Genomic DNA, 26,628 nt, shown 5'->3' with positions numbered 1-26,628 from the left:
CATACTCATAATATAAGTTACTCTTTACAGAAGATAGTCCACATCATTGGATGTAACATTATGAACTATTAGGATGTTCGAGGAGACATAATTCTATAACAATGACAATGAGTTTTGGTATTGAAAACAAAATTTAGATCTAGGTCAAGAGTGTCAAACATACAGCCTGGGGACCAGACCCGGCCCGGCAAAGGGTCCAATCCGGCCCACTGGATGACCTTGCACACTTAATATTGACACACTTGTGAAAGCTAAGAGGTGCCAGGTTTCAGGAGCAATATAAACAGCGAGCAGATACTAAATGTAAAATGCTGCCTCAGAGGCTTTTCCACCCTAACCAGAGTACAGTACTCTGGATAAAACTATGAATACTTACTGTGGTCATATTTAAGGATGTTGAACATTGTGCAAAATATTGTCAACCAGCAGTTTCAGTACAAAAGAATCTGTATCAGACTTTATCTTAAAACAATATGGATAGAACACTGCTGCTGAGGCACTGACAAAACTTCAGCTTTCCTTTGTGTATTTTATTTTTATTCCTTTATAAATATATTAATATTAGTAAAATAATAAAAAGAAATATTCATATATATATATTATTATAACAATGTTTCCTTATTCAAAGCCAAGTCATATTTACAATGCCAAAACTTGCAGAATTAAGGGGCCAGTTGCACAAATCACCTTATGTTTTAAGTATGACACTTCAGACTGAGGGGCTTAAGGGTGTTGCAGAGAACCCCTTAGGAATTTTCCTTGGTTAAGAAGAAAATGTTAAGTACAGTAACTACAGTTTCCATGATTTGTTTGCTTGCCCTCAAAGCTTGTGATACCTAAAGTCTTTTGTGCAATGGTTTAACTAACTTTAAGGGATTTCTTAAGTATGAGACCAAGATAAGGAGAAAACTTAAAATACTTTATTAAAATTTTAAGGAAACCTGAGGTAGACAACATGTTTTGTGCAACTGATTTTATTTTAAGAGAACCTTAATCCAGATTTTAAGGAAAACCTTAACTTAAGGTGTTTTGTGCAACCAGCTCCAGGCTTTCATTCTTTTAAGTTTTTAGATTAATAGTAGAGACATTGCCAGATCAACCTAGTGCTCTTTACTGGCTACTTGAGGCTCAGCAGCTCCAAAATTGCTGGTATTCTGGTAAATAGATGTGATTTCAAAGTCCAGTGGGGAAAAAAAAGATTTACCTCTAATATATTTCAGTCATAGTGGGCTACAATAAATATTTCTGTAATTTTCCCCATCAACTAACAATTAAAACATTGCTTTTCCACCATTTTAATGCATAGTCAAATTATTTGTTACCTCAACAGATGACCATGACAAAAAGCACAGTAATACAAAAATTTATTACAGTGACAATTTAAATAACAAAAGTGAGATTCATGGAAATTTGATTACATTTACTGTCTATTTACAGAAGATATGTGAGTAAGGATATCATCTATGTACAGCTATTTGAGATATACATTATGGTACAGTTATGTCCAAACAGTGAACATTCGATTTGTTTTTAACTCTAAAAGTTACTGAGTAAATGTGGATCGAAATGTTATTACAGTATTCATTTGGGCTTTTATCAACAATTTGTGCTACAGAGATCCAAGCAGGTTAAAAAAAATAATTAAATATAACAAAAAAAGTCTAAAACAGCTACAATGATTCAGGTATATGATTCTTAACTTGCAGCTAAAACTGCATGAATCCTGGTGGAAATGATTCATGTTAAACAAAATTAACACGGCTAATTCACACTGTTAAACAATGTAAAAGGTCACTATGGTATGTCTGATAAGAGCAATAAAATAATACATTTGGATGTTTCAGTGCAGGTAACGCGGTGTCTCCAGATGCTTTTTGCAGAATTCAGAGAGCACTGAGGTAAAACAGTTCATTGAACAGCTCCACACGGCTGCGTACCGACGTTAAAGCACTGTGGCTTCTTTGAATGAGTCGATCCACCTGTTAAAAAACAAATAAGGATTGTTTTTAGTATTGTTATTGCCATCACCATATGCAACAATAAGTGGCACCGTTCTTCATACTGTACCTCTGTGCTGTTTGGACGTCATCGGCTTTAAAAATGTAGTAAAGCGTGTTTTTGTGGTAAAGCTTAAACTGTAGCTTCTGCGATGAATCAACTTTTAAGACGAACCCCAACAGGGGCTGACTCTCTAAGGCTGCAACATCCTGCAGGAAACACAATAAAAGACTGGTGTTAGATGGACATACAATAAATTCCCTTTGGTTTAATTGTATCATGACACAGGGCTTTCACAGATACAGGTAGGAGAGCTCACCTCGCTTGCAGCGTACGTATACAGGACCTTGTCTTTGATGACAAACCACAGCCTCTTCCCCTGCTTCTTGTTGCCCTTTGACCTCTGCAGATACCCACTCATGGAGGAGTTGTCTGTGCTCGCCGTCACCTGAAACAAACATCTGATTAGAAATCAGGTTGTTATCACTGACAGTGCGTCTTGATCATGACACAGCATCAGTCACCTCTTTGAGTGCTGCCGGTATCTTCTTCTGCTTCCTGGAGAAAGCAAAGGTAGATCTGCTTCCAGGGGATACGGCTGCTGATAGAGCCTGTTCAGCTGATGAACACAAACATGGAACATGCAGTTATTCAATACAGAGAAAATACAATATGCGGAGTCTAAACCATGCTGATGTTTCAGCCTACAACAACATGATATGAGATAAATATGAGGATGACTGTGTTTGGATCAGACTTCAAAGAATGATAGGAGGAAGCCAGACTTACATTTCTGCTGCTGGAGGACAGGGAAACACTGGTCACACACTCGTGCTAACTGGTTCTTCAGGTACTCAAGACAGTATTTGTTGGAGGAACAAGACTGGCACACCACCTGATGGCATGATATAAGCATAAAATATGTTATTCTTCTCATCATTTAACAACATTAATGATTTTCAAGGCGCTTTGCTGCTCTAATTTTAATCATTTAGTAGTTTTTTTAAGTTTAAATTTTTGATGAAGAATATTTCAGAAATTACATTTGTTTTTGAAAGTAGAAGCTTTTTCTTCCACTTTCTGTCGCCTTACCTTTCCACATGCACGGCAGTGGTGTCGCCTCCACGTCAAGGTGAACTCACAGGTGCAGATCATACACATGGTGGTCCGTGGGTCGGGGATCCATATGGGGGCTTTGGATCCCAAAGGAGCACCGTCACCAGAATCCTTCAGCTCAGCCTGAGTTTTAAAAAAACACAGGAGGTTACAGTCATCGCTCACACCAGTGTTCCTTTACATTTTCTTCATACTTCATACTTTTCCAGACTTCTCCATAGATTTTTCAGACTATATTTAGTAACTGAGTACTAACAGTCAGCCCTCTGTAAACTTGCACTTCCCAATTGTGAGTAGGCAAACAAATAAATACACAAATACATATGTATGGTGTTTGTAGCTTTGTATATTCACTGTGTCTATGGAAATAACGTTGACGGCAGCAATAAAGATATGGTTTCCTTACACAGAAAAGACACTCCATTTACTTTTCTAATAACTAGATAACTCATAAATGTTAAGGCAAGTTTGATATTTCCTTTAATTTGGTCCATGGACTGTATAAAACAGTGGACGTAGCTACCGTGACGTTGGTTTATGGACTAGTGTTTTTTGCCGTTATTTCAACCATCTTAGTTTTTTGGAGCCAGAAGTGACCATATCTGGATGAGTTGATGACCAGTGAAGGAGCGAGGGATGGACCTGACTGAGAAGCTGAGGACACCTGTCATTCAAGTGGCCCTGTCCTTAAATATGAGTAACTTTAAGCCCTAATAAAATGTTAATGGGTGAGTTATATAAAAATTCACCCCTGTACAGTTGTCACTAATGTTCAAATTATATAGAGACCAAAACAGTTTTTGTACCAGGCTATAAACATGTTTATTCTGCTGTGAAGTCTGGCATTTTAACATCGGGATCTATGGGGATTGACTCTGTTTTGAAGCCAGCCTCATGTGGCCATTCTGGGAACTGCATGTTTTGGCACTTCCACATTGGCTTCATTATTCTGCCTTGGAGACTGAAGCTTGATTTGGTCCCGGATGGCCGTATTTGAGCTACAAGGCACTTGGGGCAGAGCTGTTTTGCAAACTGTGATGTACAGGCATAAAAGCAGTTCTCTGTAGGAGTGTGTGATCAGTCGCACATCCTACTTCTTGTCTTGATTTTGAGGACATCAAGATCACTCTGGCCCTGCTTCCTCACAATGTGGTGTACACTTTGGCTTCCTGCTCCAAATGTCTTGAAAAACACTCTGGGTGTGATCAGTTTACTTTTAGATATCCTGAATTTTATATTTTAGGAAACAGAGGGGGGCAACATTTTTCCATACTTATCCTGAATCTAAATGACTCAAATCAAATTCAATACTTTATACCATACTGCATTAAAAACCCTGTCATACACACACACTATAAAACAGACTTTATATTCATCACTATCACACAGGCTCACACACTAGAAACAGGAAATGTACGAGGTTCACTTTCTCCAAGTTGTTATCTCACCTCTTCTGGAGGCTTGCCAGATATAAAACTGATCTTCTTCCTGGTGTATTCACTGATCGCCGTGGAAATAGCCTCGAGCCACTCATCTCGCTCTGTGGCCGAACTGCAGAGAGAAAACACAGTGTGAATACACACCTACACATTATTCACTGACCTTTGCACTGCAGGGAGAAACACAGGACGACTGGTATGAAACAACACGTTCTTAAGTTACCAGGAGATATCTTTGGTTTCTGATCATTACCTCGCTGAGAGGATGAAGGAGCGCTCCACGCTCTCAATCTTCAGCTCGTTCTGATAGGCCTCCTGGCTTGGCTTGCTAACCTGTAATTATTTTCATTGTGAGCGGTGATGGCAGCGTATAACATGCCCTGGGATAATAAGATATATGTGAGAAGAGATGAGGAGTGTAAGGAAATAAGGGGTGAAGTTCTCACCTTCATCCCAGCCAGAGACAACATGTTGTTGAACTTGTACTGGCCTGACTGCACAGGAGTGGTGTACAGCAACGTGTCGTTAAACTGAAGGAGGAAAACCAAAGACACATTTTTACTTTCTGTTCATTCTGTCTTCTTTTTTAACTGATTTATTTGTTCATCTTATAAGAACAGTACACTGAAATTTAGTGAACATAGATAACACTTTTTTTCTTTTTCTTTTATACAACGAGGAAAATGAGGATCTCTCTGACCACACGTAGGTAGGAGAGTGTGCAGTACCTTAGCGTAGGCAGATTACACAGTCACTGCAGCATTACTCTGATTATGTTGTATAAGAATGAAATAAGAGAAGGAACAGGTAAGTGTTTTACTGTACCAGGAAGAACATTCGGGGCTGCATGACTTTCCTAGACAGCTTCATCAGGATTCCCTCTTTCAGGAAGATCTGGAGCACAAAAATGTCATGAGATCACACTAAGTTATGTCTGTTGTCGTACATGGGTATTTCCTCACTCGTGAACTTAAAAATGTCTGTCTTAAACTAAAGCACTATATCACAAGTACTGAGGTAGAAAAAAACATTTGCATGATAGAAAGAGTGTAGTAGTTGTGCTGATGTGGTTTCCAGTTAATTACAGTAATTATCACATAATTGCACTTAATCATAGCGACAAGAAGCTTTAGATTTTATGGATTAAAACATATAATAGTATAGTATCACTCAACATACAACACACAACTCTTATTTATATACAAATTAATTGTATTAATTGGTTAAATGATTGAGTTTTGAGTTCATTTTTAATCTTGAAAACAGGACCTTGAAGACCTTGAGATGAGATTGTTTTGTCAAATGCTACTTTCAAGCCCAAGCATGTACTCTGTAATTTACTTTTAAACTGACATGGTCTAGATGTCATTCTAGTAAAAGAATCATGGAAATTCAAGCATGTACTATTTCATGATAACTGGGCAAACTTAATCTTCAGAGGAAGATTGTGCAATAAAATTGATAGTTTCAGAACAGCAACTAAATGGAACTTGAAGTGAAATTCTCAACTTTCTTAATTATCTTATTTAATCTGAAATACGTAATATTTATGCATAATAAAAAAATACATTTGAAAAACTCAACAGCAATGTCTCTTTCCAGAAATCATGACCTGGTTACTCAAGACAATCCACAGACCTTGCTGTGAGCAGTTTCATGTAGGAACTATTTTCTCTCTACCAAACTACACCTGCCAACCGTATTGTTGCGCAGAAGGAAGCGTGCGTCTACTCATGGACGAGAGGCTCGTGCTTCTGACAGCGAGAGATGTAAACATTAATGGCATCCTCCTTGGTTGAGCTGTAACTTTAGCTAGCTCATTGGTGCTAGGTGAGCTAGCAGTGGATGCACACTTGCTTCTGTGCAGTGATACAGTTGGTGGGTGTAGTTCAGTAAAGGAAAAAAGTTCTGACATTAAACTTCTCATAAAAAGGTCTGTGGATTATCTTGAGTAACCAGGTCATGATTTCTGGAAAGAGCAACATTGCTGCTGAGTTTTCAAATGTATTTTTTTGGCGCTTTGAGCACCACAAGCTGAGTGCCATCTAGTTCCATTATATTGGAGAGAAGGCAGACATCTCTCCGGCTGATACCTCCAACACTCTGCAACTCACACCAAAACAATCTAGACTGATAAACAGCACTACAGGTAAGAGAAAAAATGTGTGTTTTTCATTTTTGAGTGAACTATCCCTTTAATGTAGCAAAATCTAATGAAGGTACATTAATAAAAGGTCTTACCCGCCCAGGTTGGACTATCTCATGGTGGCCGTTCAGACTGCACTGCACCTGGATCAGCTTCTGGAAGTTATCCTGAGAGGAAAAAAATGGACATCAGCAACCCGTACAAAGTATTTTAAACACATTAGTAAAATAATTCTGATGTCTTGTTGGCTCTCACCCCTTGTTTCATGATGTCATTGGCATGATTGGCCACCTCTTTCACTATGGCGAGGGCAGCTGAGCGGATAGAGATGCGAAAAGGTGTTAATTACATATACATGACTAACAATGTTTCCATTTCACTGACACCATCAGGTGAGTTTACAGTATGCTGATGTAAAAAGGCCCCTTGCTTTACCTTGTGTGTCCTTGTAATCATCAGAGTCTTCAGACAGGTTTTTCAAATAGTCTGAAACACAGTTTGAAACAAGAGTCAGGGCCAGGAGTGCAAACTACTTTGTACGCTGGGTTACAAGTGCTCAGTGTTGTACTGTAAATTCCTGGAATGTAATCTAAAATTAAAATCCTGGATAAAAAGGTCTGCAGGTGCTTACATAATACAATTACACAACGGTGACGTGACAAACATTCTTCACATTTTGGTCCCGAGGGATCGACCCTGATCCATTAGACTCATGAATCACTAAGCTCGCTCATGTTAAAGCTGGTGTTATGTCACCAAATCTGATTTGGGCTGCACTTCAAAAATCTTATTATATGAGGATTGAAGGAGCAAGACAGAAATTCCAAAGTGATTTTGTTTCTCTGGACAGCAGAGGGCAGTGTGATGCCAAAAATGAGGCACGAGTCAAACATGCAAAGTTTATGAGCTCATAACTGCAATTAAATGATGTTTGGAATTAAATAAAGCTTGTCAAGAAATTAAACTGAACATTTTAATGCAGTCAAACTGACTCGTTTGCAGAAATACCTGTGAGCAGCAGCTGATACTGAGGAATCCTCTGCACAGGCTTCAAGAGGTAATGCTTCAGAGCCAAGTTGGCACAGCGTGGACTGGCCTGGGACAAAAAAAAAATTGTGTCACATCACAAATGACACAATTTTCAGGAACAAACTCACACATCATAAACAATGACACGTCAATGACCCAACAGACACACTCCCTGTGACACAGAAAACAGGTCAAGCAAGCCTCATTACCTCGAACTCCCGTACCACTGCGCCAAACGCTGGGTTCTTCTTACTCTGCTCTTCCAGTAGAGCCACATTCTTGTCAAACTCGCGGATGTATGTGGAGTACATCTTCAGATAGGGCCCTTTCTTCACGAAAATGTCTGCCAGCCGGGCATTCTCATCCCTGTACACAGAATAAAGTTGCATGAGTTAAACCAGGCACTGTGAAACCTGCTTGAGAAAGTATGTTTAATTAAGCTGTACAATGTGATGAATTATTCTTGTAGGAATAATAATAACATAAATACATAGTGTGTATATACCAATCAGCCACAACATTAAAATCTGTGACAGATGAAGTGAATAAGATTGATCATCTTATCACAGTGCGACATTCTGCTGGGAAACCTTGGGTCTTGGCATTCATGTGGATGCTCCAAACACTGTTGCAGATCAAAAAGATTTCTCTTAAACGGACCTCAACTATCCAGCCCAAACCATGAGAAACAGCCCCAGACCCAAAGTACACACAACTAGAGGAGCACTCTAAGAGTTCAGACCTCTGCCAAGGCCAATAGTCTTGTATGTATGCAAATCTAAAAGCACAACCACTATATATGTCTGGATGCATTTTCAAAACTACTAGAATAGGTCAAAATATGGTTTTGACTAACTAAAGCGTCATCATCTCAGCTTACTTATTACCTACTTATTTATTATTTAACCTTTATCTAACCAGGAAGTCCCATTGAGATTGAAAATCTCCTTTACAACAGAGACCTGGCCGAGGTAGCAGCCAATCAAAACACATTTAAAAAGCAACAAATACAACATATAATACAAAAGTCCACAATTAAACGACATCTATTCAAACATAGTGGCCTCTCGTAATAGCTCTGGTGGAGTTCATTGCAGACGATTCACATTTGGATACAAGAGTATAATTAGTTGCGTCATATGTGTGTATTTACGTTTCCACAGCCACACTTTAGTTTGAGTGTTACAACTGCGGCGGTGGTACAGTTGTTCCAGTTCTCCCATGAGACACTGTCCCTAAGTGCTCCATAGCAACTGGTTTCTGTTTGTGGTTTGAGCGGTTACCTGTGTAACCTACCCCAGAGGATTACTGGTACCTATGAAAGTGGATTGTGATATGGAGTCATTGCATTTCTTATTGGCCATGCTTTATCACTATTGAACTTAACTATCATCTACTGGATTTCAAAATGTGTGACTTTTATTCTGCCAAGGCCAAATGCCTTAACTTGTGTTTAGAAAAGAGGACAATATTTTGGGTATCTGCCCTGTGATTCAGAACCACTCCCAAATTTAATGGGCTCTTCTTTGGCCTATGCTACAGCCATCCAAGTTTCATGACACTTGGTCCAGTAGTTTTCCCTGTATTACTGCTGACAAACAAGCAAACAAACCTGACCAAAAACATAACCTCCCAGGTAAACATGGGGACAGGGGCCTCCATAAACCTTTGGCCATATGTTGCTGTTTCAGCCAGTAACACTGATCTGTGCACACAAGCGTAAAAACACTTCTTTCAGGATTCTGTCGTACCATTTGGCCACTCTCTGCTTCAGCTCTCTGAGCAGGTCCTGGTTGAGTTCGTAGAGCTGTGGGAGGTAGTACAGGATCTGGCTGAGGAGACGCTCCTCTATCACAGGCTTCCCACTCTGACGGGACGCTGTGGACGCCGCATCACGGAAGTCCTGCAGGTCAGATAGTCACACAGATAAAGAGTCAGATGATCAAATACAGGAACTCAGGCACACAGGGGAAAACCCAGTGTGTGTGTGTGCGTCTGTGTGTGTCAAATGTTAAACTAGTTATTTTAGATTTGCATGAAAATGCAGTGCATTAGTATATATCAACAATTAAGATGCTTGTTCCCCAAAATAACTCTACAAACCAGAGAAGCTCCAGAAGATACATGAAGAGAAACAGTGCTGACCCATGACCTACACACACACACACCTGACTCGCATTAAGCATTTGTAAATTTCCACAATACCATGAATCAGGACTAAAATAAAAAGGAGAGCCGGAGGGTGCTGTTTCTGCTTCTTTTTCTGATGATGTGGAGTTTTTTTTGTGGTTTATGAGGACACATGGCAAATAAAACTGCTTACAGACTGAGCGCCCAGTGGAGCGCTCCTGTGGTTAACATGTGTGATCTGACGGCGGAGGAGGTGCGTCATGTGGAAGAGGATTTGGCAGGGAATTTGAAAAAAAAAATCTGGGTGATTCACGAGATAAGAAAAGATTACAATGCAGACACGACTGAATCAGCAGTGAATGAATATTTTTTGATAAGAGCGGAGCGGACAACAACAGGGATGAGGAGAAGCTGCGGTTCAGTTTGGGTGATTTTCATTTTTTTCTTAAAGCTCCCGCATTTCTGTGTAACTTCTTTGAACTTAGTTTATGAAGCAGGCAGACAAAACAACACATTTTCATCAAGCTATAAATCAGAGCTTTTCTTATCTTTCTGTTTGGGAAGTCGACATTTTGGAGACAATATGTTTTCACCTGACAGCGACAGTACACAGAGCATCGTGGAAAATATGGCTCGACTGATAACTCAGATAAAAACACACAACAAATGGCATGTGGCGTTATCATCAATCAGTCGGTGGAGAGTTGGCAGAGTGCCTGGTGAAGATGGAGAATGAACAAATACTAAGTCACCTCTACATACTTCTGAACTTGGTGTGACTGATCCTCATTAATGGACTCCATTCCTCTACAGCCTACAGAGACCTGAGCACTTCCTGTCTGAGCTCCGCAGTGAGGAGTCATTGTTTATGAGTCAGTCCCACTACAATCTTGTTTCGAGACCTTTGTCTCTCCAAACATCTGCTCACACTCATCCTTTTTTTGGGAAAATAAAGAGACGGAAAAATACTAAAAGGGCTTTAACTTATGAGTAAAAGGACTTTAACTTTGAGGTGAAGTTACACTGCAAACACAAAAGGGGGGTCATGTTATGTATAGGTGTAGATTTCCCCCTTAATATTTAGAACATGTACATTTAGCCCCCACAATAAAAACAGAGTAGCAGAGGACATTTGTTTAGTCAAATTTTAAGACATTTACACCATAAACTGATGTAGAAAAGGCACAAACTGTATAAAAATTCACCAGAATGCAGAAAATTAAGTGTTTGACGCTCAAAATTTTCTGGCGGAGGATCTCTAAACCCCTCATTTCATACATGTATGTGTCCCCCCTCAGTGTTGAAACAAAACCTATGCATTTTATATTATTAAGTGGCATGACGGTTAGCTGTATTGCCAGCCCTCTGTATATGAGATATGTCTAATCCCTGTCGGTAGCTCAATTAATCCAACTTCTTATATGTCCAACTTTTAAGTTTTAATTGTCGTTCATATTAAACACGTCAAACCACCAATTGCGACTTGATGTGTCATTGTCCGCCGCTGCAACAAGTGTCATCATCATCCTGCAGCAAGAATCTATGGAGGAAGGGTGCTTATTTCCTGTCTGTTTATTATTCTAGGGGCCGTAAGTATTTAAACCCAGCAAGCAACAAACCACTTGTCCAAGTAAGCTAGGTCCAAATACCACCATAGACCCTATACCCTGGTGAAAAGTCAGGACAGTATGTTGTAATGTAATGTTACAGCTGAGCCAAGGAGAACGCCATTAATGTTTACATGTCACGCTGTCATGAGCACAAGCCTCTCGTCTATGAGTAGATGCACACTTCCTTCTGTGCAGTGATACGGTTGGTGGGGGTAGTTCGGTAGAAAGAAAATACATTAAACTACATTAAACTGCTCACAACAAGGTCTGTGGATTATCTTGAGTAACCAGGTCATGATTTCTGGACATTGCTGCTGAGTTTTACATTGAATTTCTTTTGGCACTTTGAGCACCACAAGCTGAGTGTCATTTATCTCTACGGCTGATATCTCCAACACTCAGCTACTCACACCAAAATTATCTAGACTGATAAACAGCACTAAAGATAACAGGAAGGAGTATTTTTGATTTTGTGGTGAACTGTCCCTTTAAAAGTTGGTTGGAGTTATTCTGATCTGACAATAGACACAAATACTCCTGTCACCCTACAGTGTATTTCCTGACGTTGTTTCTCAAATATATCCTGAGGGCAAGTACAGCACAGAAACCAGACCGTCATATCATTTTGTTGGCTTGGATCGGTTACAGCTTAAATTTCTACAAACATCACAAGGAGACAACAGGAGTCCACTGAAGTCCAGAGTGTAGTGTTACTGTCAGATCACATGAGAAAGTCTGGGGGAAACAGGGAGGAATGTGAGCTGTGCGGTCGAGACTGAGGGGAGTTAGGTTGTACACACAGTCGTCTCCTACATGGGGTGTGCCCCAGTGGCGAGCATAATTAAACACATATGGAGAATGTGGGCTCACACAGCAGACGAGCACTAGATAAAACATATAGAGAGATGAAGTACAGCTTTCTCAACAGTACGTCGTGTGGCTCGCTGCGCATGTTTAGATAAGGGTGGGTTGTTTTTTTTGTAAAACCATTTAATACCATTGTTTGTTCAATATTTGTTTTTTAGGGTCCTTTAACAAACATCATTTCTCATGTGGCTGATTTCTGTTCTCTTAAAAAGACATTTAAATTTGGCTCAACGTCAATATGGAGTTTGATCTCTAACTATGTTTTTCCCACTTAAGAGGTTAAATAGTCCAGTGTGTAGGATTTAGGGGGATATATTGGCAGAAATGGAATATAATAAGTCGGTTTTCTTTAGTGTATAATCACCTGAAAATGAGAATCATTATGTTTTCGTTACCTTAGAATGAGCTGTTTATATCTACATAGGGAGCAGGTCCTCATCCACAGAGCTCGCCATGTTGTACTGCCACATTTCTACAGTAGCCCAGAATGGACAAACTAAACAGTGGCTCTAGATAGGGCCATTCATATTTTTATGTTTTCACGCTGGACACCATAGTTAGCCGCCCCTCCATGACAAGCAGCGTCAGGTTTTTTTTCAGTGTGATACTGCTTTATTCTGTGTTTTTACCGGTTTAAATCACCAGGTCAATTTCTTTTTTGGAGAGGAAGAGACCTCTGCGGAAAATTCGGCTCTTGTTGGAAACCTACTGAAAGCTTGGATCTTAAGTTATCAAAGACAAAAAGGAGCCTTACACGTGCCACGATTTTTGTGCCCTCTAATCCACTGTTTTTAATGTAGATACACGGCAGGTGCTCTCAAAGAGGAGAGCAACACCATCTCAACACCCATGCGTTGCAGAGCGCCTACTTTTTGGGGCACAATGACTGCACCCTGAAATAAACTGAGTTCAGCTTTTGAAACGCAGCAGCGCACACCACGTGCCATATGAGAAGGACCAACCAATCACAGCCGACAGATACCTTTCCCTTCCTCTGTAAATATCAGTCTGTGATCATTCAGAGCTGGTTACTGTCGCTTGGCAATCTCAGATGCGACCTGCCGCTGCGCTCTTGAAAGCTGGTACAGAAAAGGCACCAGAGTAGTGCCCAGCATCTGACCTTGAAACATTGATGTGTAATGTGAAACTGCTTTATTCAGTGTTTCTACCCATTTAAATCACCAGGTCCGTTTGTTTTGGAGAGGAAGAGTCCTCTGTGGATGATTCAGCTCCCGGTAAAAACCACCTGAGCAATAAACACTGAAGGAATTCTAACTGGAAGAAGTTTCAGCTGGCTGCAGTCGGCAATCCTCACCACTAGATGTCACTAAATCCCCCTAAATCTTACACATTGTTTCTTTAAAATAGCTTTTAATATAAAATTTCAGTATGGACTAATTTATCCTCCCACTTCCCAACTCTAAAACACCTGCCTCTGCTCGTCTCACGACAAACATGAGGCCTGTTTTGGTGTGAAGCAAATAACAGATAAGGGTGATGTCTCAGGGTACTTACAACATGAAGCAGCTTGAGGACATCAACAAACCTAGAAAAACAAAGAACAGGGGACGTTTAAGAAGTTATAATGGATAGGTTTAGTAATACAGAAAGTGAAGAGTTGCTTCCCCAAATGTTTAGTTTGGTTTTTGTTTCTTTGTCAAGGTTTTGAGACATGTCTCTCCTGAAAACAATGGGGGTGTATTAAATTTTGTCTGTGGTGCTCAAAGCATAAAGACATTACATTAAAACATTCAGCGCCACATCTATCCAAAAACAACGTCCTTTTGATAACAGACAGACCGTGTTTTATGTTTTACCACAGTCCTTGTGACATGTGTTGATAGCAACGTATGTTTTGGATTCAGAGTAATGTGAACAAAATGAGATGCTGCTGTAGAAATCTTAAACATCATTTTCCAATGTTCTGGGCGCCACAAACGACATTCCTTTCACCACAAATGTTTAGGGTGGAGGCAGAAACCTCAAAACCTGGGCAAGTAAAACAAAACTATCTCTATGGCTACACACTCCAACATGTAAGTGGATGGGGTTTTTTTTCATAATTTGAGGGATCCAAAAAAAACACCTAAAGGAAAACAAAGTCAGACTCTTACACACTCTCAGAGCTCATGATTTCTGTGGCAATGTGCTGAATCTTGCTCTTCTTCTTTCCACTCTGCATCTAACAAAACAAGGTACAAAGACACAGACTTTGAATAACAATGCACCATAATAAATCACAGCAAAACTACTCACAGCAGATACACACTGTGAATCACAATATATTCAGGCAGAATTTCTATCAGATACAGCCTGTGCCTGATGTAAAGGTCAGTGGAAAAAAAAAGAGTCAACTCAGCGTCAAGGAAAGAAAAGTTCTTCCCCATACAACCAAAAAAAACAATGTTATCGCTGAAACCTTGCAGAGGACAAACCCCGTGAGGTGAGTCCAGGAAGTATTTCTGACTGAGATCATAAATTTAACAGTGTCTGCTTCTCACCGCGCTCTCCTCTGGCTGCTCAGGGTCGCCTTTACTTGAGATGGAGCTGCTGTCGGCCTCGTCGTCCGAGGTGTTGGCCAAGATGTCATCATCAGAGGGGGCATCATCCAGGGGTGTCACCTCCTCATCGACAGAGCTTCTATCAAAAGGGGCAGGATGTTGGGGTCAGGGGAGAGTAGAGTCAGGTGTAACAGTGTGAGCACACCACTGTACAGGAGTTTAAGACACACAGACGCAGCTGTAGACATTTTTTAACTAGAGTTGTACGTCTCCCTGAACCAGTCAAGTTACATTTATGTCTGTCCAGACTCAAATGTAGCCATGACAGTTGACAATGCTTCAAATATGTATGATGCTGCAAAGCCGCTACGAATTCTAAAACATAGATGCTTCACACACACATCTTCCCCCAGCAGCACAGAAGATCTATACAATCAGCAGCACAATTTTAAAGTGGACACCCAGGATTAGTGTCACTAATTTGGTATCTGACCAAAGGTCTCCCCTTCTGTTCCTGAGTTAATTAATGGCCAGAAAAGAGTTTTTTCGCAGAATATTATGATGTCACAGTAAAGTTAACCTTTAACCTTTTGGATATAAAATGTCATCACTTCCTCATTTTATCCTCTTACACATTTCTGTGAAATTTTGTCATGTTGAGTGTATGAATTCTTGAGTTATGACCAAAAACGTAGGTAGCACGGTGATGCAGTGGTTAGCATTGTGGCCTCACAGCAAGCATGGGTTTCTGGTTTCTGTGTGGGGGGTTCAAACCCCAGGGTGGTGGTGTTCTCCCTGTGTCACTGTGAGTTTTCTCCAGGTCCGTAGGTGTGAATGTGAGCGTGAATGGTTGTCTGTCTCTATGTGTCAGCACTGTGATAGTCTGGCGACCTGTCCAGGGTGTACCCTGCCTCTCGCCCAATGTCAGCTGGGATAGGCTCCAGCGCACCGCGACCCCTAATAAGATAAGCGATTATGGAAAATGAATGGCCAAAAACATGTTTTGCGCATAAACTGTATTGATAATGGACGTAGCTATCATCACATTATCCACTGGTTTGTGGACTGCCATTTCAAAGCCTCGAGTTCGGCATTTCGGCAATCACCATCTTGTCTTTTTGGAGCTGGAGGTGACCATATTTGGACGAGAGGTTGGAGCTGTAGAGGAGCAAGGGGTGGATCTGACCGTCTGACAGCAGCGACGCCTCACAGAGAGTTTGTCACTCAAGCAACTCTTCAATTATATATGTGTAACTTTGGGCCTCAATGAAATGCAAACGCGTGAGTTAAACAAAATTTCACCCCCCGTACAGTTGACATATATGTTGAAATTAGCTGTAGAGACCAAAACTCATTTTTGTACCACGCTGTAAAGATGTTTATTTCTGCTGTAAAGTTGGGCATTTTAACATGGGGGTCTATGGGGATTGACTGGAGCCAGCCTCAAGTGGTCATTTGAGGAACTGCAGCTTTTGGCACTCCCACATTAGCTTTACTTTTCAGGCCTTGGAGGTTGCTGCTTGGTTTTGTGAGGTCACCGTGACCTTTGACCACAAAAATGTAATCAGTTCATTTGTGCCAAAATGTAAGAACTTTCCTCAAGTTTTAGCACTGAATCACAGATTTGACGATCTTTACAGTCTTGTGACTAAAAAAATCATGTTAAAATCAGTTCTTGTTGATGCATTCAATGACGTCTTTTAAACTGTATGTCCTGTTTTCTTTTTTTGTTTGTCATTTTGTTTTGTTTTTTTTAATGTTTTTTTTTGTGTGTGTGTGTGTGTGTGTGCTTTGTTGTATTTTAAGTAGCCTTGTGTAACATCTTGGCCAAGGGACTACAGATGGAAAATAGCCTTTTGGCTAATTCTGGCATTTTTATACCATGTGTATTTATTAAGTTGCACTGTCCCTTCTTAAATAAACTAAACTAAACTTTGTGTTTTGGATGTATCGCATTCACGAGAATGAGAAATACGAGGTCACAAAAAAAATTCAATCAGTTGATTGTTGAGTCCAAGTGGACAACTAGAAAACATGTCTCTCAGCTGTCACCACTGTTGAGGCATAAAAAACAGTGAATACAGCAGGTGCTGACCACGTCATTTACATGCCACATGATTAATATAGAAAGTGTGAGAAAGTGAGGATGTTATTTATAGAAGAGGGTAAAAGAGATGAGGTTTGAAATAAAGCACCTGTGTCAGCACATAATCTGAAGGAGAAAACTGTCAGTCCAGCAGTGCTCAAACATTTCCTGCTCTGATCGAGTGGGAGTCATAGAAAAAAAGAACACACAGGAAAGGGAGCACTTGACACAACCGGAACAAACATTCAGTGATAACCATCATCACGGTCACATGACACTAGCCTCGGTCCAGCTGCCGGCCTCGGGGTCAGGTCACAGAGCATTATAGTTCGGCTAAACACTGCCATGTCCAACAGAAACAACTGCAAACCCCCAATCATCACACACACAGCTTTAAATGACTACATGTGAACTGCTAAGAGTGAGCTGCACCACAGAGAAGCTACATATCTAAAATGCCACTATTCCCAGAGGGAGCATTACATGTGAAACAACAGCTCCTCCCTGAACAAAACTGCAAAAGAAGAAATGGGCCAAGGCTGAGCAGCCAACCCAATAAGCCGGAGTCTGTGGGTCTAACACTATGGCATGTTTACAATAGCTGCTGCATTGAGCTGTGACTGGTCTCTGTTTGTGAGCCGCTCTTTTTAACATGTGATTGTTGCACAGTTTGAGCTAAAGAGGGGCGACACGCTAAGCTGTGCCAAGCCGAGTGTACAGTTACACAAACCATAATCCTATTTTCTCAACTGACTTCTGCTCACTGCTCATTCACAATGCAACATATGACTTCTTTGCATAAAAGGATGATTACATACATAACTACCAAGAATTTAAACACGATAGAAGTTTAACTGAGCCAATTAAGCATCACACTGGCTCTTCTTACCAAACAAGAGCTAACAGGGCTCAACAGTAACAGTTACCAGGAGGTTGTTGGCAACCATTTTGAGAAACTGGCAACCAATCATTTGCCTTTAGTTGTCAGGAGTGGCAACCAAAGGAAACAGCACAACATGCCCCAAAATATAAATACATTTATAATATTTGAGACAAGTGGTTCTCAACTGGTCCAGCCACAGGGTCCACATTTCTCCTTAGTCATTAGTTCAAGGTCCACACAGTTTAATACATTTAGTGTTACACCTGTGTTGCCAGGTCGTCGAGTTAGTTTGTTGTCTCTGTAAAGTAGCTTTCCGTAAGTCACTCACTCTACAGCAGTAAACTGCGCTAAAAATAAAATCTCTGTGAAAATCTGACATGTTTGAGAGCCACTTGTGGTCCATTCAGAAGGGACCTGTGGCCCACTTTTGACCCCCAACCCATCAGTTGGAAACCACTGACCTAGATATTGCTGTTGCAGTGTGAAATGGAAACAGACATCGCTGCATGTGCGTTGGTGCATCTTGTCTAGTGTTGTTCCAGTACTGATAACCAGTATCATGAGTTGCTCTGATATTGCCTAAAATGCTGGATCAGTATCAGCGACTATGCGGGTCTATGCACTGATGTGAAACCACATAATGTGCGAATAATTTTAAACGTTGATTCACGAGGATAAAGTTGTGCTGCACAGCCACTGACAACTACTGTTTTAAAGCAGCAAAGCAGAAGTGATTTCCAGTAAACAGTGTGACGCTAGCTGTTCCATTTGGCAATGTTTTACACTGAAACTCCCACCACTTTACGGCAGTGGTTCCCAACTGGTGGGTTGCAGTCAAAAAGCGGGTCATGGTTCCATTCTGAATGGACCACAAGTGACTCTGAAACTTGTCAAGTTTGTAAAAAACACACTTTATTTTTTTAAGTACAGTGAATTTCTGGCACAGAGCTTTTATTTTGAAGTGCTGTTTCTGTACTGTAAAATAAGTGACTAATAGATTGCTACTTGACAGAGACAGTAAGTATGATGCTAAATGTATCAAACTGTGGACCTTAAGCTTAATCTGGACCCCGTGGCTGGACCAGTTGGGAACCACTGCTTTACGGTTTATTTTAAGCGATGTCGTACAACATTGATAGCAACCATTTCACAACCATACAGGGTTAATAGTATACAATTGTTGATTGGTTTTAACGCAGTGGTATCAGTTTGGTACCCGGTATTGTCCAATGTGCAAGTTCAGGTATCAGAATCGATATTGGGAAGGAAAATATCGTATCAGATCATCTCTAATTTAGTCGTGTTTGCACATGCATCTGTTTTGGAGACAATAGTTAAGCTAATTAAGTTGTTTGACTGTAAGTTGAAAAGTTTGACTAACCCGTTAACATCACAAACAAATGTGCAAATTGATTCAAGTGTTAAAGTGCTGTATGAAACGAAAAAATACAAAGGTCATTTTAGGTTACTGTTATAAAGCTTTCAAACATTATTTAGCTGCCTGACATATAATTGCCTGGTATCTTAATTATTCCAAACATAAGGTGGATAAAAACATCAAACATACTTTTAGTTTCGGCAATCCAAAAGCTGATGCCTGATTGCCAAGCTGGCAACCAATTCTAAAAGCTAGTGTCGAGCCCTGGCTAATGCAGATATTTTCGATTTTTTACTGAGCATTTTGAGCGTTCAAAATCAAATTCAAATTGCTAAAAGAACTTGTATGAACTGTTAACAGTCTGTGGATTATGCAGAGTAACAAGAACATGTTTTTTTGGAAACACACACTGCTTTCTAAGAATGTTTTTTTTCAATGTTTTGAGCGACAAATCTATCACCTCCATTGTATTCAACTGTCTGTCTGCATGCCTTGATAACACTGGAGGTGTGTCATCAGTGCCCTCTTAGCCTCAATTAAAAAAATACACACACACACATTCTTGCCTTCTAGGCCAAAGTTTGCGTAAGTGTTTCCTCTGATTATGACTTGCGGCATGAAAAAAATGATGGGAGTCATTTTAATTATTAGGTCAACCGACAATCCATCAACACCTGAGTGGCTGATCACACGTGCCATTGTACTAGTATCACTACGTCAGACTCACCAGACAGGAATCTGCAACAAAAGACACAATGCGACGCGCTGCTTTGTGATCCGCCCTTTTTACAAACGATACACAGTCACCCTCTGTAATTAACTAGACCTATTGCTGGCGGCGTCCTCTCCTAGTATCCATTATGCAGTGTTCAAAATCTGTTTTTATATTTATATGTTTTTAGTTGTTTTCTTTTTAAAGGAACATTTTAGATACATAATCTTATCCTGTCTTGTTGTGATGCTGAGGGCTCAGAGGAACAGCATTTTGTTTTTTTTTATGTCTGCAAGTACACACAAATTGATGATAAACTAAATCTTGAATACCTTGAAACCCTGGGAGTCTTGAAAATCTTTTACAGATTAATGTTTTTAGGAGGCCTACGGTGTTTGCCTGCACTCCTTTCATTAAATAAGGGAAATCAACTTATATATTCATAGCTGAGATCACATATGAGGTACTGAGAGAAACAAGACAAACACGAAAGCATCATAATCTACCTCTCATAGTCTGTTGGCGTCTGACAATGTTGGTGCTCAGTGTTCTTCTCAAAGGACATATACGGCTCCTGCTCCTCATAAATGCCCTCGTCGTTATACATCGAGCTCTGCCAGGCCGTAGGCTGCGAGATAGAGGTTCGAGGGGACGCCACATTCACGTTCATGTAGTCTGGTATCTCCTCATAGTGAGGCATGTTCTCGTAGTAAACACCTTGGTCCGTTCCAAGAGAAAACTCATCTCCGTCCACACTTTGCTCAACTCCGAGCAGCGGGCAGGAGAATTTACGCGGCGCCCTGAGATGCTCGTGGAAGTCCTCACATCCGTTTTCGTCCACGCTTTGTTCGTTCTCATTCGCAGTGCAGTCCGAGCTCTGGCCTCCTTTCGCTTTCAGCTTGGGAAGCATCTTCACAGAGAGCTTCAAGTCCAGCAGTTTTCGGAAAGAGTTTCTTTTCTGTCCTTCGGATCGTTGCAGGTCAGCACCAGAGAATGACTTGGCTCTCTGTTTGCTGGAGCGAGAAGGTTTGACGATTCCAGGTGTTGAGAGTTTTTTGTTTATTTTCTCGTCTGGAGGCGAGGGCAGCTCCCTCATCACACGTTCCTTCAAAACGCAGTCTTCTTTAGAAAGTTCCTGCCTCTTCTCATCACCTCCTGATTTCCACTCGTCTCTCTCCTCAGATGATTCCTTCCTCTGCATCCATGCCATCGGGCTGCTGTGTCTCTGGGGCTTCTTCGGAGCAACCTTGACCACCTTGTCCTCTGCCGCCACAGCGATGGCAGGAGGCTCCGGTTGATCAAGCGAACAGCCTGATGGAGGACTATGTGTGAAGTCACTGTACACCGCCTCCTCATCATCACGCGTTCCTTCCCTCTCCACCTCTTCATCCTCCTTGTCGACCGATACCTCCATCTCCTGGATGCTGTTGTCCCACCCCAGGTCTTCCTCCTCCACATCCTTTGGGAGCGTCTGAGGAGCAGAGGTTGGTGCTTTCTCAGGTGCAGACAGTAAAGGCTTTTTCCTGGGCGGAGGCGCCGGCTGAGTGGAGGCTCGTCTCGCTGATAGAAAACTTGGCGGCTTGTTTCCAGCAGGTACACTGACAGACGGCGATGAGCTGCCCTTCCCCTCTGATGACACCTTCACCTCACTGACGTTCATTTCCCTCCCTTCCTGGCTCACAATCTCCTCACTCTCCTCCTCCACCTTTTCCTGACGGACCAGCACAGGCGTCCTGGGTTTCCGTGGTACAGGGACAGGGATGGGTTTCCTCAAGGCTGCTGGGACGGGTTTAGTCTGGGGCGCACGAGGTATCTGCTCCGAGCCAAGAGCATCTTCCTCTGGTCCTCGCCCTGGTGCACTCTGAGGGATCACGTTACCATTTGCCTCATCGCTCCATGTTCTGTGGGGAAGGGTTGGTCTAACCGTGACGTCAGGGCCTGATGTGTTGAGATTTCTGTCTACAGTTTCTTGAAGAGGTTTATGGTTTGTGAGGTGAGCATTAGTGAAAGTGTTCGTCACTTTGCACTTGTCGGTTTTCTCTTGAGATGTCGGGAGAAGCTTTCTGTTTGTGTTCCTGATGCACATGCAGTTTTCCTGGCTACACAGACATATAGGAATAATATAATCCCAGTCCGGCTTTTTGTTCTCTTGCTGTGTTGCATTTTGGGAGTTGAGAAGACCTTCGAGCCGCGGGGTTTCTCTCACAGATGTTTGAAGGAGGCTCTTTGAAGCCAGTGGTTTGGATTCCACAGCAGTGGTGAGTTTGGAGAGGCAGGGTTTGGGGGCCAGCGCTGGTTTAACCTTCCTCTGTGTGCCAGGAGACGGGAGCGAGAGGTGGCTGTCTCTTCTGGGGGTTGACGGAGACAGTCCTGGCTTCTGGGGCTGGGCCAGCTTTGGTTTTGGGGCCAAGGGTGGCTTTTGCATGCCTGAGGAGAGAAAAACAAATGAGACACACTTCAGAATTGTGTGTAAAGTTATCTCAGATTTGAATCTGAAACACATCAATAAAGATTACGATATAATCTGGCTCAATAAAAACGCACACTCTGAATATCCAGATGGTGTGTTTAATGCATTTTCAGTAGACGCACAGATGTTGCCTGAATGGTCGTTTACTCTTTAACTCTTTGGCTCTGCAGCACTGATCCTAACCTAGTGACAGCTTAGTGTGAAACTGCTGTAAAGGACTCACCCCCTGTGGACCACCTCCACAGGGGGTTCAAATATCACATGGCTTATGTTTGCCACTCCACACAACAGCACTGTAATCCGGCTAATGGTGCGTGTCAGCAGGCAGAGAAAGAGGAGGAGGAGCAGATGGGAGGTGAAGAGTGGGAGGCAAATGGTAGAAGGGGGGCGCAGGGACTGGGGACAGAGTCATGCAAACTGGTACATCTGGCTGAACTGGTGTCCTGAAATCTTTTGTGGTGGACCAAACAATAACACGCTGACCTGCTGACAGGGACGGATGTTGTGTTGTTTTCCCTCAGCACATATTTCCTCACTCAGTAAACCACAGGTTACTAACACATCTAGAGATCTACAAAAACATCCTCATGAAGTTTGATTCTGGGAACAATCAACAACTGATGGACTGACAGACAAATGAGTGAGATACGTCTCAAATACCATAATACACTGATTGATACATGCACACAGCGGTAGGATGCAAGTACATTTACTGAAGTACTGTACTTAAGAACAAGTATGAGGTACTTTTATTTTACTTGACCATTTCAAATTCATGCCACATTCTGCTTCTGCTCCACTACACTACAACTATTTGATAACTTTAGTAACTTTACAAGTGAAGATTTTTGCACACGAACCATATGACAATATACAAGTGCAGCTGAAACGATTAGTCGACTGATTAGAAAAATAACTAGCAAATATTTTAATACTCATTCAAGTCATTTTTCATGTAAAATCATGTGGTTTTGGATATTCAAATATGAGGACTTGCTACTTGACTAATTCAATTTATTCAAACATTTTCCTGATTTTACTTACATATTTTTACGTAACCCTTTGAAACCTGAACAAATTGACTTAATTTCTTACAAAAAAAACACTGAAAAAAGGCAACAAGCAACTTAATGAGAAATTAGTTAAATATCAGCAAAATATTAGTTAAAAAAAGTTAGGAAAAAAAGTGAAAATTAGCACAAAAAAGATAAGTAAAACAACAAATTAGGAAAAGACCTAAAAAAAAGTGGTTAAAATAAAACAGAATAAAATAAATAAACAAAAAAATAAAATAAAAAAAATATAAATACTAAAAAATTAGTGGCAAAAAATAAAAATAATAAATATAATAATACAGTTAACATAATAATATATATACTCCGTCTATAAGATTTATCGGCATGACATTTCTTTGTGTTGCCAAAGCACAATTACAATTTAAACAGTGAAAAATTAAAAATAAAAAAAACAATTAACAACAATGCAAAAAAAAAAAAAAAAAAAAAACTTTTAATAATTTCTTGCAATTAAGAGGGCATGTTATGCCAAATTGCTGATTGCCTCTTTTTCAAGAAATCAAACCAATGTGCTCAGATACCAAAGATTTAAATATTTGTGAAAGGTGTCTAAAGGCAGCACAAGAGAAGTGATGTCACTCCAGATTTCAAAGGGTTAAGTCACAGTGTCAAAGCAGGACTTCTACTAGTAACAGAGTACTCTATTTCACAGTGGTATTAGTACTTTAACTTTAGTAAATAATCTGAGCACTTCCTCCACCTTTTCATGCACACACACAGTTTTATGTCTTCTTGTGTTATTTTTTTTTATTCTTAATCCGTTAACACACCAGCTTGTTGAGCTGTTTAACATTTCAAAGCACAACCAGAGGCTGCAGATCAGTTTCAGCTTCACGCCCTACAGTTATGAATCTGTTGCTTCTCCCTGATGTTTATCTGCCTTACCCCCTGAGAAACAAACAAAAACATAACTAAATGCATGTTTCCATCGCAGTTTAACACCTTCTGATTAATAGTTCATGTCGCCAGCTGTGAGCTCGCAGACACCAACAGATCTCTGACAATCACTTACCTGAGCTCATCATCGCTTCACTCACTTCAGTCCAGTTTTGTGGATTCAGTGAAGCGGAAACAAACCATCCTGGGTGTCCGGGTACATTTCAAGACTCGATCCAGTCCAAAGAAGTTGTCTTTCAAGAAATATATAAATGTTGTCAGCGTTTCTTCGCCCAGCACATGTGATCCTGCTGCTGCAGTCTCACCGGAGCCGCACTGACTGGCTGCCAGCTACATCAACCACACTTCTTCCTTTTTGTTTCCATAAACACTCCACTAGGGGTCCTCAGGGGCCACAAACTGCCATGTCAACCAAAACACAACTCTAAAGTATAATTAACTGTAACATTACCCAAATCAGAGGAGCGTAAGAGAAAATCCTGAGCACTCTGGCTGAAGGTTTAATGTTGTTTAAACTAACTACAACTCATCTGATCAACATTTCAACTGCATAGACTTCATCATCATCATTACACAGGAATTTCCACCCACACAGCTTTCCACACACATCATCATCATCATCATTAATAACACCATGAGTGTGACTAAGAGACTGAAACATGAGTGGAAGCAGCTGATGCTTTGTAAGCTAAACTTGAGATATATATAATGAGGAAGTAAAACTAAAATAAGCAAAATTTCTGGGTGGTGCTTTCATCATGCTGGATCTGTGTCACCAGGCTGATCAGTCACAGTTACAGGAAACAGATCTGGCCTACAGGAAGTCAGGCAGATGACGGACAGCTTATCCAGATCCAGGGATGTTTAATTAAAGAAGTTTTCATTAATATTTATATAAAGGCCCACTGAAACATTGTCACACAGTCTCTTCATGGTCATAAGTCAAAAAACATTTTGCACCTCAGCTACTGATAAGGCTTATCAGCAGTGCCACCCACACAGTAAACACATGAGGTGTTTGCACTCTGACTGCACATCAACCTCAAGTTTGAGCCTACAACCGGTGTAGTGTGAAGACTTTTTTTTTTTTAATAACACAAGCAGACAGATGCAGATATAATCTCGTCACTGGAGCGTATTCAGTGTGTGATAACAGCAACACGAGGGAGTGCTGCAGTCCTCTTCGGTTTGATACAAAAGTCCGTCTGTCGTTGGCATGAACCATCAGGAACTTGATTGTTTTTTCTGTCCAGGAAGAAAAATTTGAGCCAGTGAGTCATATTAAACACCGTGTTAATATACAACAGGTTATGAAAACACAACACATGATTTAGAGAGAATGTATGTGTTGTGAACCATCTCTTTACATTGCAGGAATTTGCAGACTTTATTAGGTGTAAGTTCAGTCACACACCTCTGCTTGGCCTTTTCCGTTTCCACTGAAGCAGTCGGTGTTGTGTCATCGCCTCTTTTTAGTGTTGCATTTTGTGAGCTGTGTGCATCTGTGGCTGCAGGGGTTTTACCTGTATCACTGCGAGACAAGGATAGAAAACTATGAACAACAGAGCTGCAAGGTAACTATGTACCATAAAGTGCTTAAGTACAATTTTGAGATACTTATAATTGACTTGAGTGTTTCTATTTTACTTAGAATACATATAGACTTGTTGGAGCAGTTTATAAAATATGATGCCTTACTGTACATTCACTGACCACTTTATTAGGTACACCTGTTCAACTGCTCCTTAACACAAATCGCTAATCAGCTAATCATGTGGCAGCAACTCAATGCATTTAGGCATGTAGACATGGTCAAAACGACCCGCTGAAGTTTAAACAGAGCATCAGAATGGAGAAGAAAGGAGATTTAAGTGACTTTGAACGTGGCATGGTTGTTGGATCTACTCGGATTTTCACACACAACCATCTCTTGGGTTTACAGAGGATGGTCCTAGAAAGAGGAAATATCCAGTGAGCGGCAGTTCTCTGGGTGAAAATGCCTTGTTGATGCCAGAGGTCAGAGGAGAATGTCCAGACTGGTTCAAGATGACAGAAAGGCAACAGTAACTCAAATAACCACACATTACAACCAAGATCAGCAGAAGACCATCTCTGAACCAACAACACGTCCAACCTTGAAGCAGATGGGCTACAGCAGCAGAAGACCACACCAGGTGCCACTCCTGTCAGCTAACAACAGGAAACTGAGGCTACAGTTCACACAGGCTCACCAAAACTGGACAACAGAAGTTTGGAAAAACGTTGCCTGGTCTGATGAGTCTGGATTTCT

General features: G+C 40.9%; 2 protein-coding genes across 3 annotated transcripts in view; both read right to left on the bottom strand.

The window, feature by feature from the left end:
- Window positions 1-1,347: 1,347 nt before the first annotated feature.
- LOC126408457 (FYVE, RhoGEF and PH domain-containing protein 6-like) lies at window positions 1,348-24,752 on the bottom strand. 2 transcript variants are annotated; one of them, XM_050074016.1, is made up of 21 exons: window positions 24,454-24,752; window positions 20,402-22,322; window positions 14,837-14,972; window positions 14,450-14,517; window positions 13,851-13,881; window positions 9,480-9,631; window positions 7,938-8,094; window positions 7,708-7,795; window positions 7,135-7,185; window positions 6,955-7,013; window positions 6,795-6,866; window positions 5,379-5,447; window positions 5,000-5,083; window positions 4,807-4,886; window positions 4,563-4,665; window positions 3,091-3,237; window positions 2,788-2,893; window positions 2,523-2,617; window positions 2,318-2,446; window positions 2,068-2,207; window positions 1,348-1,979 (listed from the first exon to the last, which is right to left on the bottom strand). In XM_050074016.1, the coding sequence occupies exons 1-21, from the start codon at window positions 24,464-24,466 to the stop codon at window positions 1,943-1,945; spliced, it is 3,738 nt and encodes a 1,245-aa protein (XP_049929973.1). In that variant the 5' UTR covers window positions 24,467-24,752; the 3' UTR covers window positions 1,348-1,942. The 2 variants fall into 2 exon arrangements, with proteins under 2 accessions (XP_049929973.1, XP_049929972.1); XM_050074015.1 differs by having other exon boundaries at window positions 14,837-14,975; window positions 24,454-24,750.
- A 484-nt stretch (window positions 24,753-25,236) lies between these two features.
- The window catches only part of LOC126408118 (uncharacterized protein C3orf20-like), a 14,604-nt gene continuing 13,212 nt past the window's right edge, over window positions 25,237-26,628 (bottom strand). Inside the window, exons 15-16 of the mRNA XM_050073494.1 lie at window positions 25,753-25,869; window positions 25,237-25,583 (exon numbers count right to left, since the gene is read on the bottom strand). Of these exons, the coding sequence (XP_049929451.1) occupies window positions 25,478-25,583; window positions 25,753-25,869 (223 nt within the window). The 3' untranslated portion in view covers window positions 25,237-25,477. The remainder of the gene's footprint in view (window positions 25,584-25,752; window positions 25,870-26,628) is intronic.

This window comes from Epinephelus moara, chromosome 20, assembly GCF_006386435.1.
Source record: "Epinephelus moara isolate mb chromosome 20, YSFRI_EMoa_1.0, whole genome shotgun sequence".
In the NCBI taxonomy this organism is placed as follows: domain Eukaryota; kingdom Metazoa; phylum Chordata; class Actinopteri; order Perciformes; family Serranidae; genus Epinephelus; species Epinephelus moara.
This window is presented reverse-complemented; position numbering and strand designations above follow the sequence as displayed.